Source organism: Chionomys nivalis, chromosome 2 (genome assembly GCF_950005125.1).
Source record: "Chionomys nivalis chromosome 2, mChiNiv1.1, whole genome shotgun sequence".
Lineage (NCBI taxonomy): Eukaryota > Metazoa > Chordata > Mammalia > Rodentia > Cricetidae > Chionomys > Chionomys nivalis.
This window is the reverse complement of record NC_080087.1, coordinates 1,335,859-1,355,551: the sequence shown is the minus strand read 5'-3', so window position 1 is coordinate 1,355,551 and position 19,693 is coordinate 1,335,859. Positions and strand designations below refer to the sequence as shown.

General features: G+C 34.2%; 1 protein-coding gene and 1 pseudogene across 1 annotated transcript; both read right to left on the bottom strand.

Annotated features, from left to right (window-relative positions):
* Nucleotides 1–2,187: 2,187 nt before the first annotated feature.
* LOC130863175 (olfactory receptor 10AG1-like) lies at nt 2,188–3,125 on the bottom strand (annotated as a pseudogene).
* A 14,408-nt stretch (nt 3,126–17,533) lies between these two features.
* On the bottom strand, nt 17,534–18,511 carry LOC130863170 (olfactory receptor 10AG1-like). The gene has a single exon (XM_057753067.1). The coding sequence runs from the start codon at nt 18,509–18,511 to the stop codon at nt 17,534–17,536; it is 978 nt and encodes a 325-aa protein (XP_057609050.1).
* Nucleotides 18,512–19,693: the final 1,182 nt, after the last annotated feature.

Sequence of the window (19,693 nt, the reverse complement as noted above, 5' to 3'; positions counted from 1 at the left end):
CCAAATAGTGCCACTCCCTATGAGATTATGGGGGACAAGTAAATTCAGTCTATGACACTTCTCTTCCCCATTTTATGGCTTTTACATACTTATACCCAGTCTTTCAAGATGTTCCCTGAACACTGGGGTAAAGGAGGATGAGTTATCCCATCTATAATTGAACATTTGGTCACTGATTTTTAGCATTTAACCATTGATAAATCTCTGCATAATCATCACAATCTGTAAAAGATAAGTTACTTTGAGCAAGCCTGTGAGCAACACAGATATAGCAATTAGAAGACAGGTAACATTATGACCACTTAGCAACATCAAGAAGATCCCTAGCTAGAGTCCATGATTTCCCTAGCTTTGGGATTTTGACTAGGTTTATAGTAACAGACATGATTTCCCTCCTGTGAAGCAGGCCTGACATCTAATTATTAAAGAAAGTGTAGCATATGAACATACAGTAGATTTTATGGCAACTCTGAAGCTAAACAAATTACATCCTTTAGAGGACAATTCAAAAAGCCATCATAAATTAATTCTTTCTCAGAGATAAAACTTTATTTCTTTTGGTTATTAAAGTTTGCTTGTTTTCTGAAATTTGGGATCTATATTTTATTTATATTAATATGAATTTCATATATATATATATATAATAAGTATTAGTGTGTGTCTCAGAGATAAATAACAAAAGAACAAAGAGGCCAAGATGACAGGAGAGGCAGGATATTAGGAGGAATTCTACTGAAATTATTTGTGTACTTGCTTGAAAATACCTTTTATCAATTTGTAGTATATAAATAATACATACCATTGTGTGTGTGTGTGTGTGTAGGAATGGTAAAAATCCAGACAATCAGACCACTTATAAATCAAATTCTTTAATATTCCAAATAATTTATGGAATAGATGCAGTATTAAATGAAAATATTATAAGTAATCCTGGGTTTTGAAAATAAATTCAAAGAAGCTTGTTTTCTTATGTGAGTGCAGTAATCTTACTGAGATACATGGGAGGCTCAATGTGGTTTTCAATCATTTTTTATGTTCTTAAACTTACCAAAATTCTAATAGAATACTGTAAGTTTAAACAATTTATCAGTTAGCCTAATCCATACTTTAAAAATATTTAATGTGGGGGCTGGAGAGATGGCTCAGAGGTTAAGAGCATTGCCTGCTCTTCCAAAGGTCCTGAGTTCAATTCACAGCAACCACATGGTGGCTTACAGCCATCTATAATGGGGTCTGGTGCCTGCAAGAATACACACAGACAGAATATTGTATACATAATAAATAAATAAATATTAAAAATATTTAATGTTATTAAGGAAAAAAGCATGAAATAAAGATGTGAAGATGAGGGGCCATGTAATTTAGATTTATAAATACATCACATGAAAACAGACAAATTCAGATTGTTGCTTTTATAGAGAGATTGTGGTACACATTATATTTTATTCATGGTGAATGCACATATATTGGATGTTTAAACTTTTTACAATCAATAAGAATTGAATACTATACAAGATTTCTGTATACCCTCAAAGTTCCAGGAATATTAAAAAAGGAGACATCAAATGAATATAGAGTGGCAGTAAGGGGTGAATAGTGACAAAAAGCCAGGAACTGGGCTTAACAAATCCAATGCGATTTTCAAGTCACAGCAGCTGTTCTCCCCTTCATTGGGCATGAATAAAATTGACACTATCAAAAATAAGTGAAGAAAATGATGAAAAAACTTATTCTGCCTACATAAATCCTATCTATTAACAGATTCAATGTTAATGAGATTCATTCAATGAGAATGAATAGGAATCCATGCCTAAGGTTGATTATGCATAATGTATTCAAACTTGTGATCACACAGAGGGCCTAAGTTTTGTTCAATGTTTCATAAAACAAAGCAAAAACACCTATATGTGGGGAAGAATTTTGATAGAGAAATTGAGTTTTAATAAGAATACGGAATGTATTACACACATGTAGAAAAATGTCAAAGAAAATTTTAATTAAAATGTTTTATTAGACATACAACATTGACAATAAAGCAATTTGGTTAATGATTTCTATGAAAAGTCATGCTATACTAACTTTCAAAAATAGCAAAGAGAGGTCATAACAGTAACATTTCAAAGGGGAAATGCATATGTAACAGTCTATATGAGAACTATGGTTGCAATTAAATCACTTAACATAAGTCTATTGTACTGTTCTAAATAATAATCTTCTCAGAGCTGCACTTACATCCTTGTTCCTAAGGCTGTATATCATGGGATTGAACATGGGAGTCACAATGGTACAAAAAAGAGAGAGGAGTTTGTCACTTACTGCAGATTGTGTGGACTTTGGCATTAAGTAGATAATAGATGCAGAGACATAAAACAAAAGCACCACCACCAGATGTGAAGAACATGTGGAAAAGGCTTTAGTCCGTCCTTGAACAATGGGCAATCTCAGAATGGTGGCAATGATTTTGCTATATGAGGTCAATATTAATAAAAAAGGGATTGCAGCAAGCAAGACAGTCACTAAAAAGACAAACAGCTCATTAAGAGCAGTATCTCCACAGGCCAGCATAAGTACAGGGGGTATGTCACAGAAGAAGTTAGCGTTGCAGAAATGTAGAGAGAATATCTGACAAGTTTGCCCTAGCTGGAAAGGCAATCCACTGAGCCAGGAGCCCACTGCCAACTGTGTGCATTTTGTCTGGCTCATGACCAGAGGATAGTGCAGAGGGTTGCAGATGGCTACATAACGGTCATAGGACATCACAGCAAGGAGTATACTGTCGGTAGTTGACAGAATTAGGAAGAAACACATTTGTGTGGCACAGGCCAAAAGAGAAATGCTTCTGTCCTGGGTCCAAATGCTATACAGAACCCTAGGGAGAGTGACTGAAACATAACAGATTTCCAGAAAAGAGAAATTAGTCAGGAAAAAATACATGGGTTTGTGTAGTGTAGGATCAATTCTGGTTATCACAATTATGAAGCTGTTTCCAATTATGATAGTCACATACATTATGGAGAACATACCAAATAGAAAGCCCTGGAGGTTGGGAAGGTCAGAGAATCCCAGGAGGAGAAACTGTGTCACTGTGGAGTATTTTCCTCTGCCTTGATATGTGCGTGTTTCATCTGTGGGGACGATTCAACCAGAATTACACTTCCTTTTCCTCAGTATTATTTTATCATACAGAAATTGGTATTGTCATATTCACAGATTTTTAATTTCTGCTTACAATATTTGTATATATATTCATAAAGATATACATATATACTGATGAAATTATAATTTGTCCTAACATATACTCTTTGGCACTAATTATATATTTGAAATAAATGCTATTGTTTTAACATCTTTCTACTGAGTGATTAATAAATATTCTTGTTAATGGCATGATGACACATAATTTTTTAAATGTTTATCTAAGTAACCAATGTGACAATTTCAGAATTATTTAATTTTCAGTTGGCTCTTTAATACCAAAATTGTTTTCTTTTATCATAATAAAAATTCTCTTTTCACATATTTATTATCTAATGAAAAATGTATTCAATGTTCTAGTGTGGATTTTTAAAGCAATTTATCCTGATATTCCTCTGTAAATATAGCTCTTTCATTGCAAAATCATGATAAACTGAAGACCGTATTTGATAAGATTTATTTTACATTTAAATTTTGTAAGTTAGTTGTAATATCTATGCATTCAGAATTTACATTTTTACATCTGTGGAATTCTTTGACACCATAGACAAATCAAAAGATATAGTAATTACCGCATTTTTGACAAATGGTACTTACTCTCTAGTTTCATTTGTTTCTGGCGCAGCAGTCCAAACCACAGCCTTATGAATCCTAGATACGCTGTCTCCCCCCAAGATATTTCCTCAGCTCCTGTAGGCAAATTATAAACACAAATTACTAAAGCAAACTTTCTCAAATCATTCACCTTCCAGCTCTGTCTCTACCTCTTTATCTTATATCTGCAGGTGTGAAGTGTGTCATCTATAAATCTTTAGATTCTCATTTTCATGCTATGAAATAAATTCATCAGAAATTTCAAGCAACTACCGGCATTTTGTTTAATTTAAAATCTTTATATAAATATTAGCTGTTCTCACTTTTGAAGCAGTAATTTTCGTTCATTTAGATAGTGTGTCATTAATTAAAACCATTAATATACACTGTATTGTATTTTACTAATGAACTTTAGAAAATGAAATTAATATGAAAACAAAAGAAGACATAGATTTTTAAAAATATTATTGAGATGAGCTTGTGAGTTTTGTCTCATTTATGGTCTTTTACATATATAATTGCCTTATTTTTTGAAGAGTTTTCTATGAAAGATTCTGTGGAACCAAATGAAAATATGCAATAATTATAACATTTTCAGATTCACTTGTGATAGATATTGCAGTTCCGATTATTGTAGGTGTCAAGGTCACGTCAGTGATCTTCACTCGACATTTCATTCTCTATCGTAGATAGGTGGAGTTTTATGATATATGTTCCCGAGATGTCCTATCACTGGAACATTTAAATACATGCCTAACAGAGAATAATAATTGAATACACCTTACCAATTCCATGTTGATTTTGGTGACTATGATCCATAATTCATCACTCTTTCATATCAAAACAAATCGCACATGCTTTTTTTCCTCTGGATCATGTATCATCATTGGTTGGAAAAGGTGTAAAGCCAAACACAAATAGTGTTTGAAACTTAAACCAAAATAAATAATTAATTTTTTAATTACTTTGTGTAATTTTATCCAAATGCTGATATAAAAAATGTAAAAATAAAAGAAGTCAAATTTGTTGTTAGTCAAATCCAGTCTATGCTCTTAGGAATTAGATAAGTTATAATTCTTACCTTGATTTATTGACGTACAATAATACAATGTTGAGGAAGTTTCTTTTTCTAAGATTAAGAGTTTTATTTGAAACAGAGTTAAATACCTCCCAAAATATATTCCCCTGTCATAACGAACTATTCCACTTAACAAAGATTGTTCTCTACCAAGGGAAAACTTCTTTCCCGTGTTAATTTCTAAATGTAAAGAACCCTTTTGTCCTATCAGTCGTGAATTTAGCATTAGAAGAACCATAAATTAAATTAACACACACACACACATTTCTTAATAGTATCTAAAAAAATACTGACTAAATAAATATATATACATATTTACTGATTATAAATATATTGACTATATATACATATTTATTCAGTATTCATTTCTGTTATTATTAATATTATTTATATATGTACTGACTAAAAATATATGTAGTCAGTATTTGTTTTTGTTATTATTAAAAAATAATAGAGTTGAAAATAACAGAAGTTGGTAACTATAGTTTTGTGGTACTGAAGAAATCAGTGGGATCTGATACATCTGTAAGTGTATCTGCATTTTATATAAGCAAAACATTTTACCATGACTGAAAGTCTGTACTATCTTAGAATAGATTAAAATGTATTTTTGATACAGCAAATTTAATATTTTGACATCTTCAATATGTTTTTCATTCAAAAGCATACTGCTGAGAATATACACATCTGATCTCATCTGACAAAAATAAAGAAACAAGCCAACAAATAATAAAGCAATAAACACAGTTGCCAATGTTCTGTCATGAACTATTTGAAACAAGGACATATGAAGAATTCCAAGTAACAATATCACATCAAAACTAGCTACAAATCTACAACTTCCCAATGGACTACCATTGGTGGGCTAGTATTCTCAAGTCTTGACAGCAATTGCATTTAGACGTCACATCCAGAGGTTCACCTAGTCATTGATTGAGCTCCCCATCAATGATTGCCTTTTTGATTCCTAATTCATGAGGAAAGTTTGGATTAAAACCCAAAAGACCCCATTTAAACACACATGAACTCATATTCACAAAATAAATGGAAGTTAATATTAAATGAATGAGACTCAGTCATTAGTTTACAATAAGGTTAAGACTGTGATTGGAGAAACCATGATTAAAAGCTATGCATTGCATTCCAGTCGCATGCTGACATCCTTCCCAATGACGGAAGACTATGTATTAATTTGCCAATTTTAAATGATGCAAGTTGTTTCAATGTTGTTAAATCTTAGACATTAATAGCATACTGGTATAAGTGTAATTCACTTTGATTTTTCTTACATTTATGTCACTACCTAATTGGTATTAAGCATCTTTGACATGTCTTTTTATATTTATTATTTTAGTATACATTAGCAAACCTAATATATATGTTTAAGCAAATTTTATATTTTTCAGTCTTTATAATGCTCTATTATGTGTTTCAGATCATAATATTAAGTTTTTCCCCTTAAATTTGTATCTAAAATTTCAAAGAAATAAATTATTATTTTCTTTCAGTTACTCGTTATTACCATTGGTATTTTCTATTATTTTCTAACAATTTGTTATTATCTTTAGAAATTATTATTAATGAGTTAATATTTCACATGTACTCCTAAAAATGTCTTGTAAATGATTTTTTATTAATGAAAATGTCTTTTTTATTCAATATTTTCTGTCTCATAATTCTGAACAAATGATATTTTTTATAATACCTTATTGAGTATCATCTTTAATGTTATCAAAATGTTTCTTTGAACTTTTGAATAAGTTTCAAGGGTAAAATCTTGAGCTTAGACACATGTTCACCTTAAGACAAAATTGCAGTGAGTTTTCTCTTAGCACTAATAACTTTACCAGAATTCTGCTTTTATTTCTCTGGAACCAACATGGCTTAAAAGAATTTGATCTTGTAATAATGACCATACTAACTCTTATCTCTTCTGAACATTCAGCTCTACCTTATGGGGCCTGCACATAACCTTCACACTAGATTTTGTGGATATAAACTAGTTCAATTGCTTTTCTCTTCTAGTAACATCAATCACAGAGAAGTCTTGTATTCATTCCGACCTGCTAGAGTAAATCACCCAAAGCATCAAACTAGTTTTGGTCAGCTAGCAGTGTCAACAATATGTTGAATATATCGAATGGGTTCCCAGATGTTTGGGAAGTTTAAGTTTCAACATTTTAATTTAAATTTCAGATTTACTTATGGTGAATTTTGTAATCTCTTAGCTCTCAGTTAACACAAACACTGTAGATCCCAGAGATTTTTATAAGTAACTAATGGTCATAGTTTCTAAAAAAAAAAAATAACGGAATATAATATATAGAGATGAATACTTTATTTTCGTATGGACTTAGGTTTATTGATACAAACTTAAGGTCAATTTTATTATATGCATATTTCTACTCTTGTTTAAGGTACTGTGTTTATAAAACTCATTTTAAAATGTCATGTATAATTAAAAATTATGGACTAGTAGATAGTAATTTATAATAGTGAAACTTTATGAGCAGTCAGGGTTCCCTGCCCTGTGGGAAGTCCAAGGACCTCCCACCTCCTTCCAGGTCTAGTAAGGTGAGCATCCAAACTGCCTAGGCTCCCACAAAGCCAGTACGTGCAGTAGGATCAAAACCCAGTGCCATTGTTCTTGATTTCTCAGCAGTTCTCAATGTCCGCTATGTTCAGTAAGTCCAGTTTTATCCCATGCTTATTCAGACCCAGTCCAGCTGGCCTTGGTGAGTTCCCGAAAGATCATCCCCATTGTCTAGTATGTGGGTGTACACCTCGTTGTCCTGAGTTCCTTGCTCGTGCTCTCTCTCCTTCTGCTCCTGATTTGGACCTGGGGATTTCAGTCCAGTGCTCCAATGTGGGTCTCTGTCTCTGTCTCCTTTCATCGCCTGAAGAAGGTTAATATCCAGGAGAATGACTATATGTTTTTCTTTGGGTTCACCTTCTTATTTAGCTTCTCTAGGATCACGAATTATAGGCTCAATGTTCTTTATTTATGGCTAGAAACCAATTATGAGTGAGTACATCCCATGTTCCTCTTTTTAGATCTGGCTTACCTCACTCGGATAGTGTTTTCTATTTCCGTCCATTTGCATGCAAAATTCAAGAAGTCATTGTTTTTTACTGCTGAGTAGTACTCTAATATGTATATATTCCATACCTTCTTCATCCATTCTTCCATTGAAGGGCATCTAGGTTGTTTCCAGGTTCTGGCTATTACAAACAATGCTGCTATGAACATAGTTGAGCATATACTTTTGTTGTATGATAGGGCGTCTCTGTGTATATTCCCAAGAGTGGTATTGCTGGGTCCAGGGGTAGGTTGATCCCGAATTTCCTGAGAAACCACCACACTGCTTTCCAAACTGGTTGCACAAGTTTGCATTCCCACCAGCAATGGATGGGTGTACCCCTTTCTCCACAACCTCTCCAGCAAAGGCTATCATTGGTGTTTTTGATTTTAGCCATTCTGACAGGTGTAAGATGGTATCTTAAAGTTGTCTTGATTTGCATTTCCCTGATCGCTAAGGAAGTTGAGCATGACCTTAAGTGTCTTTTGGCCATTTGAACTTCTTCTGTTGAGAATTCTCTGTTCAGCTCAGTACCCCATTTTATAATTTGGTTGATTAGTTTTTTGCAGTCTAGTTTCTTGAGTTCTTTATATATTTTGGAGATCAGACCTTTGTCAGCTGCGAGGTTGGTGAAGATCTTCTCCCAGTCAGTGGGTTGCCTTTTTGTCTTAGTGACAGTGTCCTTTGCTTTACAGAAGCTTCTCAGTTTCAGGAGGTATCATTTATTCAATGTTGCCCTTAATGTCTGTGCTGCTGGGGTTGTATGTAGGAAGTGGTCTCCTGTGCCCATGTGTTGTAGAGTACTTCCCATTTTCTCTTCTATCAGGTTCAGTGTGTTCGAACTGATATTGAGGTCTTTAATCCATTTGGACTTGAGTTTTGTGCATGGTGATAGATATGGGTCTATTTTCATTCTTCTACAGATTGACATCCAGTTATGCCAGCACCATTTGTTGAAGATGCTCTCATCGAGCTGATGAGGGAGGGGGACTTTATTGGTGAGGGGGAAGGAAATGAAAGGCAGTGGCAGGGAGGAGGAAGAAATTTTTAATAAATAAATAAATAAAAATAGTCAAACTTTATCATGTTTGCGGTGCATTGCACCCGTCTGAGCTCTATGCGCCACCATACAGTTCATGAACCAGGCAAGGGGCTGGTGATTAAAACACAGAAACACAGAGAGAGAGAGACACACACACAGGTCAACCTTGAAACAGGAAAGCCTCAAAAATGCCCCCTCTATTGTGTCCAGGGTCAGTTTATATAGGGATAGCCATACCCCAGCCAAAAGTACCATAAACCATTCCCCTGCCATCAGGAGCTCTTGAGGGTCTCGTGCTCAGAGCAGCTGTAGGCACTCAGATCAGGGGAAAAGAAGTTGTTTAAAGAAATTCAGGATCTGAGGGTTCACAGATCCCAACATCTCACCCCTTTTCTTATACATAATTAGTAAAAAGTAGAGCAGCTAACCACATGCAAATCCCACAAGAAATCCAATTGTTCGTATAAGGTGGAAAAAGCCCCAGCGAACATGCTCATTCTACAGTCAACATGAATGATATCAAATGCTGGTGCCAGCTACAAGATAGTCACAGCAACCATCTGACTGACGACAATTTCAACTACCATGAAGGAGGCTGCAGGAGTGACAATAGCATACCCGTGGTGATCCCAAAGTCTCTAGGATGACTTGACAGTTCCTCCTACCTCTGACTCCTTCAGCAAATCCTATCAGCATGCACCAACACAACTGGCCCAGGCAGCAGGTAGGCTAGGAGACCTTCCACAGCTATTTCTCGAGGGAACCACTTAATGAGCTACACTTTTAGGGAATTTGGACTTCACCAACCTGTCTGGCTTCTTCTTGCTAAACAGGGGCACTGCATTCTGGGGGATATTTTAAAGCCTTACATCCATATTTTTTGCATCAACATTTCAGGGGGTGTCAAATCTTCATATTACACCAACATTTCACATCAAATGCTTTGCAGTTCTCAGAGTCAAATATCTTTTTCAGTCCAGAACACAAAAGACAACACAATCAACAAACACATTTTATCTTTTTGAGCAGTATAATTCTGTCTTTTGGAGGCCTTCAATTCACCCTCCTGCCTCCTCTTTATCTAGAGGGTGTCCTTCAGAGCATCTCTGGGGATGAAAACACATGCTTTTTTCTCTTTTAAACTTACTCTTTTTCTTTCATTCTTTCTGTACTCCTTTTACTCTGAGCTCTATGCACCACCATACAGTTCGTGAACCAGGCAAGGGGCTGGAGATTGAAACACACAAAGACACAGAGACCGAGACATGGGTCATCCTTGAAACAGGAATGCCCCAAGAATACCCCCTTTATTGTGTTCAGGGGCAGCTTATATAGGGATACCCATGCCCCAGCCAAAAGTACCATAAACCATTCCCCTGCCATCAGAAACTCCCGAGTGTCTCATGCTCAGAGCAGCTGTAGGCACTCAGATCAGGGGAAAAGAAGTTGTTTACAAGAAATTCAGGATCTGGGGGTTCACAGATCCCAACAATGTTAGTTACATTTTCTAGATATACAAAAATGTATTTCAGTTAGATAATCTTCAATACTTCAAAGACTACAGAATATGGCATTTAAAATGTCTTAACGTAGACTTCTCTCAACAGTGAGATATGTCTACTTCTGGCAGCACTTACCTACTTCAAGAGATGATGGACACTGAAAAGGCTCCTTATAGAGTTGGTTAGCCATTTGTGCAATAAACTGCTCTTGCCTCAACTACTTAATGGTATGTTTTATGATTTGGACATGCAAGACCCACAAGCAATGACTGCTGCACTTATCTAAAGAAGGTGAGACAGTTCTTCAGGGTTCCTTCTTCATGAAAGAGTCTCCCAGACATTCCCTAGGACAAAGAAGAAAGTGACTGACAAACTGCCAATATACGTAAAACAATTTTTTAACTGTTATGCTTCATGAAAATGGATACTGGATACTGTGGGCCACTAGGCTGAAGATGGATAACCCCATGTGTCAGAAGAACTTTGGGTGAATGTCCTGGCAGGGAGATGTCTCTGTCAATTCTAGAGTTTAGGAACTTTCTTACACTGCACTTCTTATTTACTTAGGTAATATTATATCCTTCTGGGGTTTTTGGTGGAGTTGAATAATAGTTATAGTTTTCCTTATTTAGGATAAAAGATAAATTATATATGAAACTTTAGACTCATAAAGAAATATTGAAACGGTAGTTCTTGCTTGATAACTACTTTGTATATATAATTTTACTATGTTAAAACCTCCATTTAATTTAGGCAGAAAATGGGAGATGATGTGGGATGTTCCTCTCTATATGTGCAACTTTTCTTGGTTAATGAATAAAGCTCCTTTGGTCTATGGCAGTGAAACACATATCCAGGCTTGAATTCATATATAGAGAGAGTAGGCGGAGTCAAGGAAACGCCATGTAGCTGCGGAAAGAAAAAGATACTGTTAGAATTTTACCTGTACTCCAAACCCTCCTGGTGATACACAGATTAATTAAAATGAGTAAATTTAAGATATAAGAGCTAGCTAGAAATGTGCATAGACCAATGGCTAAGCAGTGTAGCAATAAATATAGTTCCTGTGTGATTATTCCTGTCTGGGTGGCTGGAAAACAAACAATCTCCATTTACAAAGTGTATGAATAGAATTGAAGATAGGTAATAAAAATTTCATTTCTTTAAAGCCCATTAGCTAAATCTTGCCTTTCTCCTGATTTCATTGGAATTACTTTGAGTTTCTCTCCATTTAAGTTGATGTTGGCTATGGGTTTTCTGTCAACTGCATTTATTATGCTAAGGTACATCCCTTGCATCTTTATGTCTCCAGGACTTTTATCTTGATGGGTGCTGTAGAAATGCCCCTTTCTACATCTAATGAGATGATCGTGTATTGTGTTTTTCAGGCTGCTTATATGGTGGATTACATATACTGAGTATGTGTCTTAAGTTATCATTCCATCTCTGGGATGAAGCTTTCACAATAATGTTGGATAATCTATTTGATAGGCTGTTAGATTCAGTTAGTAAATACTTTACTGGTTAATTTTTACATTTCTTTTCAGAAGGGAAATTGGCCTTCAATTCTTTCTTTATTAGACTTTTGTGTGGTAAGATATCAGAATAACTATGGCCTTGTTAAAAGAATTAGGCAATTCTCCCTTTTTTTCTGACTGCAGCATATTTTGAAAATTGTTGATATTTTTCTTCCTTATGAAGACCTAGGTATAAATCCTCACAAAAAATGCATACATGATTTTTGATAAAGAACCCAGAAATGCACACTGAAAAAAAAGCATTTTAAACTTATACAATTTCATCATGTTTTCTGGGTTGTGAATATGAGGGTCAGGGAGCAGTTAGTGTTTCTACACTAATAGGGGTTTTTAGTATGCTGAAATTGTTCACCTGATATGGATTTAGCATTGTTTGGCCATATGTATCAACAAATGTGTATTTTTTATCCTTTATGTAGGACAGAGAACTGATTTTTAAAGTATATCCATATATTTCTCTGGTTTTCCCAATTTTTGTTGTACTGTTTCCCTTTTTATCTCTATTTTAATTAATTTACATATTTACCATAATTTAGTTAATTTGTCTCAAAACTTATTAATCTTATTGATTTTTTCAAAGAACCAACTTGTTTTCATTGAAAAATATTTATATGTACACACACACATATATATAAAGTATGTATGTGTTTTTCTATATTATCATTTTCAGTACTGTGTTGAAAATATATAACTACTTCTTCAAGTGGTTATTATTTTTTTGCTTCCATATCATTTAATTGTGCCATTGTTATTATCATATCTCTCCTTTTGACTTTATTAATTTATTTTAGGCACTTAATTATATGTATTCTTAGAACTATGTTTATCATATCCCATAGGTTTTGAAAAAGGTTGTATTTGTCTGTATATTTAATAATACTTTTAAAATATTTTTCTTACAATCAATTTTGATCATTTTACGCACTTCCTAACCCCTCTAATATTCTACCCACCTATTTGTCTCTTAAAGATAAAGAGAAATGCTCTTTGGTGTTATTCCTTCTATATACAAAGCTTCTCTATGCTTCTCACAAAAATTCTGGCTTTCCTTTTTACAGTATTTTTTAGCTGAAGACAGAATTAATTTATTTTTATAAATATTGATGATAATATGTGTTTTCTGGTATACTGATTAATAAAAATGAGAAAATCAGCTGGAAATCACTTTGAATAGTTATTAATTATTACTTTCTGGAAATCAAACCAACTCATATGTCTGTACTAGCCCCAACAACAATAGCAACATCCCATTTGTTATTTATCATTTCATCATACACGATAGTGATATCTATAGCATCTATATTTACATATGTAGTGAATCTATAAAATCATAGATATTCCACATACATTTTTAATCTTATAAGTATATTATATTTAAGTAAATTATATGACTGTTTATATATAAACTGTCTAGCTTTATCTTGTTTTACTAACAAAGTTATCTTTATTTCATGTCTTATCGTTTTCTCATTTTTTATCTCTTCATTGTTATCATTTGCTAAATTTTATAATTTTCTTTCTTTTTTTTTTGTTTTTTTTTTTTTTCGAGACAGGGTTTCTCTGTGGTTTTGGAGCCTGTCCTGGAACTAGCTCTTGTAGACCAGGCTGGTCTCGAACTCACAGAGATCCGCCTGCCTCTGCCTCCGAAGTGCTGGGATTAAAGGCGTGCGCCACCACCGCCCGGCCTCTATAATTTTCTAAAAATATTTAGAGACAGAATTTCTCTGTGTATGCCTTGCCATTCTGGAACTTACTCTGTAGGCCAGGCACTGGTCTTGATCTCATGAATCCACCTGCCTCTGTCTCCTTAGTATTGGTTCTAAAAGCATGAACCACCTCTGCCCAGCTAATAACTTCTTAACAAACAAGAATAAGATTTATACATAAAATGAACCTCCTTGATGATAACACTGACAGAAATACCTACATATCTTTAGTAGGTGAGGGATGAGGAGAAGTTGTTGATTAAAATGTGACCACAAATCATTTTCCTGCACTGGTTGAGGTTTCTATTATTCTTTACCTTACATGAATGTAAAACTGTCAGTAGTTTTTTTTTTTCATTTACATTTATCAATCTAATGGTGATGTACATGTCTTATTTTGTTTTATTTCTACTGGGGATAAATCCACTAAACCAATCATGGTTCAGAAGGACCACTATAGCAGGACAAAATCTGACTAATAGGATATGAGGATAAAATAAAAATAAATTTACTCAGGTAAATCTTTTTTGTCATGTCATGTTTATTCTTTCTGTGGCCACTTTAATGCCCACTAGGTATTTTTTACAGTTCTACCAATCTCACATGGTTTCCAGTTTATACACAGACAGTTAAGAAGCATGTATTTCACAGAATCACAAGGACTGATGGATCTCACAAGAAGACACCTTGCATCACAGAACGTGCATGACTGTGAAACACGTTGGCAGATACTGGAAGGATTAATTAAGTTGTGATACAAAATTCTAAGCAGAAGTTTTTACTAACCACATTTTGAAGTGTAATTAGAAGTTTATGATTAATAATTGCAGAAAAACACAACAGTGCTTTTGCATTTTCTGAACACTTGCTTCCTTCCCTGGCTGCTGGGAACACAGTGTTGGTAACCACAGCAACCTGTGGGTTTGCAACTAAGGCAAGGTGCTTGACTTCCATCAGCATCTAGCTGGCTGAGTTAAAATGAGTCTAAAGACATAAGCAGTTAATTTCCTGGGCTATGATTTTATGTTAATTGAAACCAAGGTGAAGGTTAAATACCGAATGCTAGTAACTTGCTAGGCTAGAGCAAAAGACCGGTAGATTATACCTTCCTGAGCTTGCTGACAGAGGGGCCACCCAGACATTCTCTCTCTCTCTCTCTCTCTCTCTCTCTCTCTCTCTCTCTCTCCCTCTCTCCCTCTCCTCAGTGGGTGCTGCTTAGTACTCTTTTCTTTGTAGAAGTCCTTTCATAGGGTATGCGTGTTGGACTAGTTTTATGCAGATTTGTATATGAGAGCAAAGGTTTAGTCAAGTGATCGCTTTCACACACATTGCTTCCTGGTATGGCAAAAGTTATTCAGTTGCCCATAAAGGAAAAGTCAAGCTTAAAGAATGATTTATACACTCCTGGGACATTATGGAAGAGAGAAACATCATGATATTACAAGAATTTTACAGAATTAACAGTGACTTGTCAAACAAACAGGTGTTCCCTGAATTCTGCATTCGGTTTCTCCACCAGATCATATTCCTGTGGATTTGTCTATTGGCCTGTTAGCTGTAATTTTGCTGTAGAGTCTTGTGGGCTCTCCACATATTTCCATGTTGCTTGTTATTACTGGGATAATTATTTTTTGGTTTTTTTGAAGTATAAAATAATTTATTGGCTGATTTACATTTAAAAAATTATTGTCTAACATACATTATTTCCCACCATGAGACTATAATTGTACATTTAAGCATTTTTTGCATTATTTAAAAAATTGACTTTCTCCTGAAATATACACTCACGGTCTAGCTTTGAATGTCCTGTAAGCTTTTGTCCTCCTCTTCTTATTCTTGTATGTGTGTCTTCTAGTGTGTGTGTGTGTGTGCACATGTGTATGGCAGATGAAATTTTATTGTGTTTGCATGTGTTTGTGTGTGCGTATGCCAGGGATCAACACTGAATATAGCCTTCAGTCATGCTTCACCTCATTGCTTGTTTTCCCTTTATTGAAGCATACTATGTTCTAACAGTCTTTATCCTGATTATGGTTCAATGCTCTCTAATCTTTCAATACTATCCCCATCTCATATCCCATAAAGATCCAATCCATTTATTTCTCTCATTACAAAGCAAACAGGTTTATAAATGATAAGAATAAAATATAATCTAATAATATAAAACAAAAACTAGTAAATTAGAGTTGGTCAAGACAAACAAGCAGAGAAAAAGAGCCCATAAGAAGGCACAGAAACAGAAACCTACTCACTCAAACACTTGGAAATCCTATGACAATATTAAACTGGAAGCTGTAATATATACAAAATTAACCTGGTGCAAACCCATGCAGGTCCTATGCATGGTGCCTTAGTCTCTGTGAGTTCATATGAGCTTTCTTCATGTTCATTGAGGGACCTTGTTTTTGTGGTGTCTTCCATGTCCTCTGGCTCTTACACTCTTTCTGACCTCTCTTCTATTTGGTTTTACCTTGACTTTATTTGAATTAATCACATTTTTCTTGTAAAAATTTATTTGATTCTTATGCAGTTTTTATTTGGAGAACAGCATATGTGACATATTTAACTCTTTTAAGTTTAAACATTCACTTTGAATGATAGGCAAAAGATATGAATCTGTAACTAATACTTTAAATTTCATGCAAGAATCTTAAGGCACTTATGATATCTTTCTCAGTATTCACACTATTTATAAAGATCATGAAAACCAGGATATATAAAAAGAAAGAAACATATTTCTCCTTTGAATATAATATAGAGAATAACGTTTGTGCTTTATTTGTAAACATAAACAAACAGAATTCTAACATGTGATGAGGTAGGGCAAGTTTTCTGACTTGTCCGGTCACTGCATAAGGTAACAAAATTACTCTCTGTCTCTTTCTATATTTCTGTCTTTCTGCCTGTTTGTATTTCTGTCTCTCCTTTTTTCTCTCCATATATACTTATATCTATATGTATTTATATACATATATGCATATATATTCATGCAGATATATATGTGGGTACATATACATACATATGTGTATGTACTTTTATCAATGCTTTTCACTTGGTTATTGTCATCAAAAATATTTGGTAACTTACACTTCTAAAGAGATAGCTAAAGCAACACCTGAATTTTAAACAGACAGTTGAATGTTCTAAGAGAAATTTAAAATATGGGACAGTAAGATCATTAAAAGACATGAAGTTTTGAAATTATATTGACTATGGAAAAATGGAAAACAAACAGATTAGAGGTAGATTAAAAGTGCCATCTATTTTCTAAACAAATTTTTCTAGAAAAACATATTGAAAATATGATCAAAATTAGTTGTCATGGGAGCCAAATCAATACAAAACCCACAAAACACAAATGTTAAAGTTTAGAAAACAGACACAGGGAGCATTGTGTTAAGGAAAATCATAGATTAGGGACACCTAAACACAAATGGAGGAACACAACAACTGTAGAAAATGGAAGGACGTGATCAGCCATGACAAATGCAAACTGAAGAACAGAGAACAGTAAACCTAAGAAGGACTAAAAAGGATATACAAAGCTCATTTTAGCAAATGACCCCAAAACTTGGTGGTAACTTACCTGTCTTACGTGCTACAAAAGTTGCCTGGAAATACAATAGTTAGCAATAAGAGCATTAATAGATCTCAAAAATTATATTTTCACGATGAGTTCATTCATTTATACTGGTTTTGCTCATTACAATAACCTCTATGTAACACGTGTCTTTTTAAACATTGTAATTTGTTAACCACGAAACAGACTTTCAACATGATGTATGCATCTGTGTTTTCCTATATTAAACTTTTCCACCACATCAATAACTTATTGCACAATTTTCTCAGTGCCAGCATGATGTCCTTGTTCCTCAGAGTGTATATAATAGGATTTAAAGCTGGGATTAAAATAGTGTAGAAAAGAGACAGCAGTTTCCCCATTCCTTCTGACTGATTTGATTTAGGTTGTAAATAAGTGATGCTAGCTGTTCCGTAGAACAGGATTACAACTATCAGGTGAGAAGAGCAGGTGGAAAAAGCCTTGGCCCTCCCTTTGGATGAAGACAGTTTCATAATGTTGCAGATAATCTTGACATAGGAGACAAGGATCAGAAAAAATGGAACCACAACAAACATCACTGCAACAACATAGACAGCTACTGTATTCACAAAGGTGTCACCACAAGCAAGCTTGAGTAGTGGGGGGATGTCACAGAAGAAGTGATCAATTTTGTTAGAAGCACAAAAGTGCAAAGAGAATATCTGGTAGGTCTGTCCAATTTCTACTGGAATTCCACTGATCCAGGAGGCGGCTACCAGCTGCAAGCACACCTTATCCTTCATGAGTAAAGAATATTGTAGAGGCTTGCAAATGGCCACATAGCGGTCATAGGCCATTGCTGCCAGCAAGAGGCACTCTGTGCCTCCCAACATAAGGACAAAATACATTTGTGTTGCACAGGCAAGCAGAGAAATGTTTCCTTTTAGGGTGTAAAGATCCATAAGCATTCTTGGGATAGTGGCTGTTACGTAACAGACTTCCAAAAAGGAAAAGTTGCTAAGGAAGAAATACATAGGGGTCTGGAGAGCAGGGTCAGTTTTTGCTAACAGTATTATAATGCTGTTGCACATCAGAATTCCCAGATACATGAACAAAAATATCATGAACAATGTCCACTGTAGACTAGGAACATCAGAAAACCCCAGAAGAATGAATTCTATCAGTGTAGAGACATTCAACTTTTCTGTTTTAAATTGATCTTCACCTGTAGGCATGTTAAATATGAAGTAGTCAATTCAATCCTATTGTGAACTGCACTGAATTGTCAAAATAACTGAGTCATATGCACATATTTCATATGATATTTTAAATCCCAGTTCACCTTACTCTGACTATGATAGTTGATACTTCAAAAACAAATATGTTGCTGAAAACAATTGAATACATATATCTCTATTACATCTTTGTTCCCTACACAGATTTTTTTTCCTTGAAAATTTTTGTGGCTTTTCCTTTAAAATGAGTTAAGTCTTCCTTTTAAAATTTTAATTAGAGTCAAATTTCTAAAGTTAATACTTTCTGAAGAAAAAGGTGTTTGTTATGACTCTACTCTTTACTTTTATCCTTTGAAATATTCCAGGTATGCAAACCTTAGCCTCAACTTTCTGCTCAGGAAACTTTTCAACTCAGCAGCTCTGATCTGGTTTGCAAAAAATACTAATTCTGGCAGACTTGAAGCTTTGAGTTATAGCACTTTCCCAATGAAAGGAGTGTATAGGTTCAATTGTCATATGAATAAAAAAAATATGATATTTTATATCATTAACTTTAACTTAATGAGTAGAAGCTATTGCTCAAATTATGCATTGTAGTGCTCTTATTAATGTAGAATTTTTCTCCATAATTTTCTCTGAAATTCTGAAAAATCTCATGTGTATTTTTTCTTAAGCTATATTTCACCTACATATCATTGAGAACATTAATTTCTACCCTGAATCAATATAAACAATGAATAGATTTCAGTAGACAAAAATTCCTCATACTTTCTTACTTTTGTTAGTGCTAAATTATAACAAATTCAAATACATTAATAACAAGATTATTGTCACTAATATTATTTAAAATAAGTATTCTTTCCTTTCAGCTAAGAAAATGAACTAATACAGGAACTGAGGTAAACAGTTTCTTTAGAGGATATTCTCAGAATTACATGGTTTCTGCTTCAATGACTTGATTTTTAAGTTCAGAGATATCCTAAGTTATATACTGTAGCAACAAAATTAATTATTACCTTGATTTAACATCATCAAATTACTTTGCATAATAGAAGTATCTTTTAACCTGTGGCTTATCAAACCCTTCTCAGGAAATCACTGCCAGCAAAAGGTAACAACTGGGCATTTAGTACTCTAAAATGAAATACATATACTACCCCTGGGGACAACCTGGACTCATGT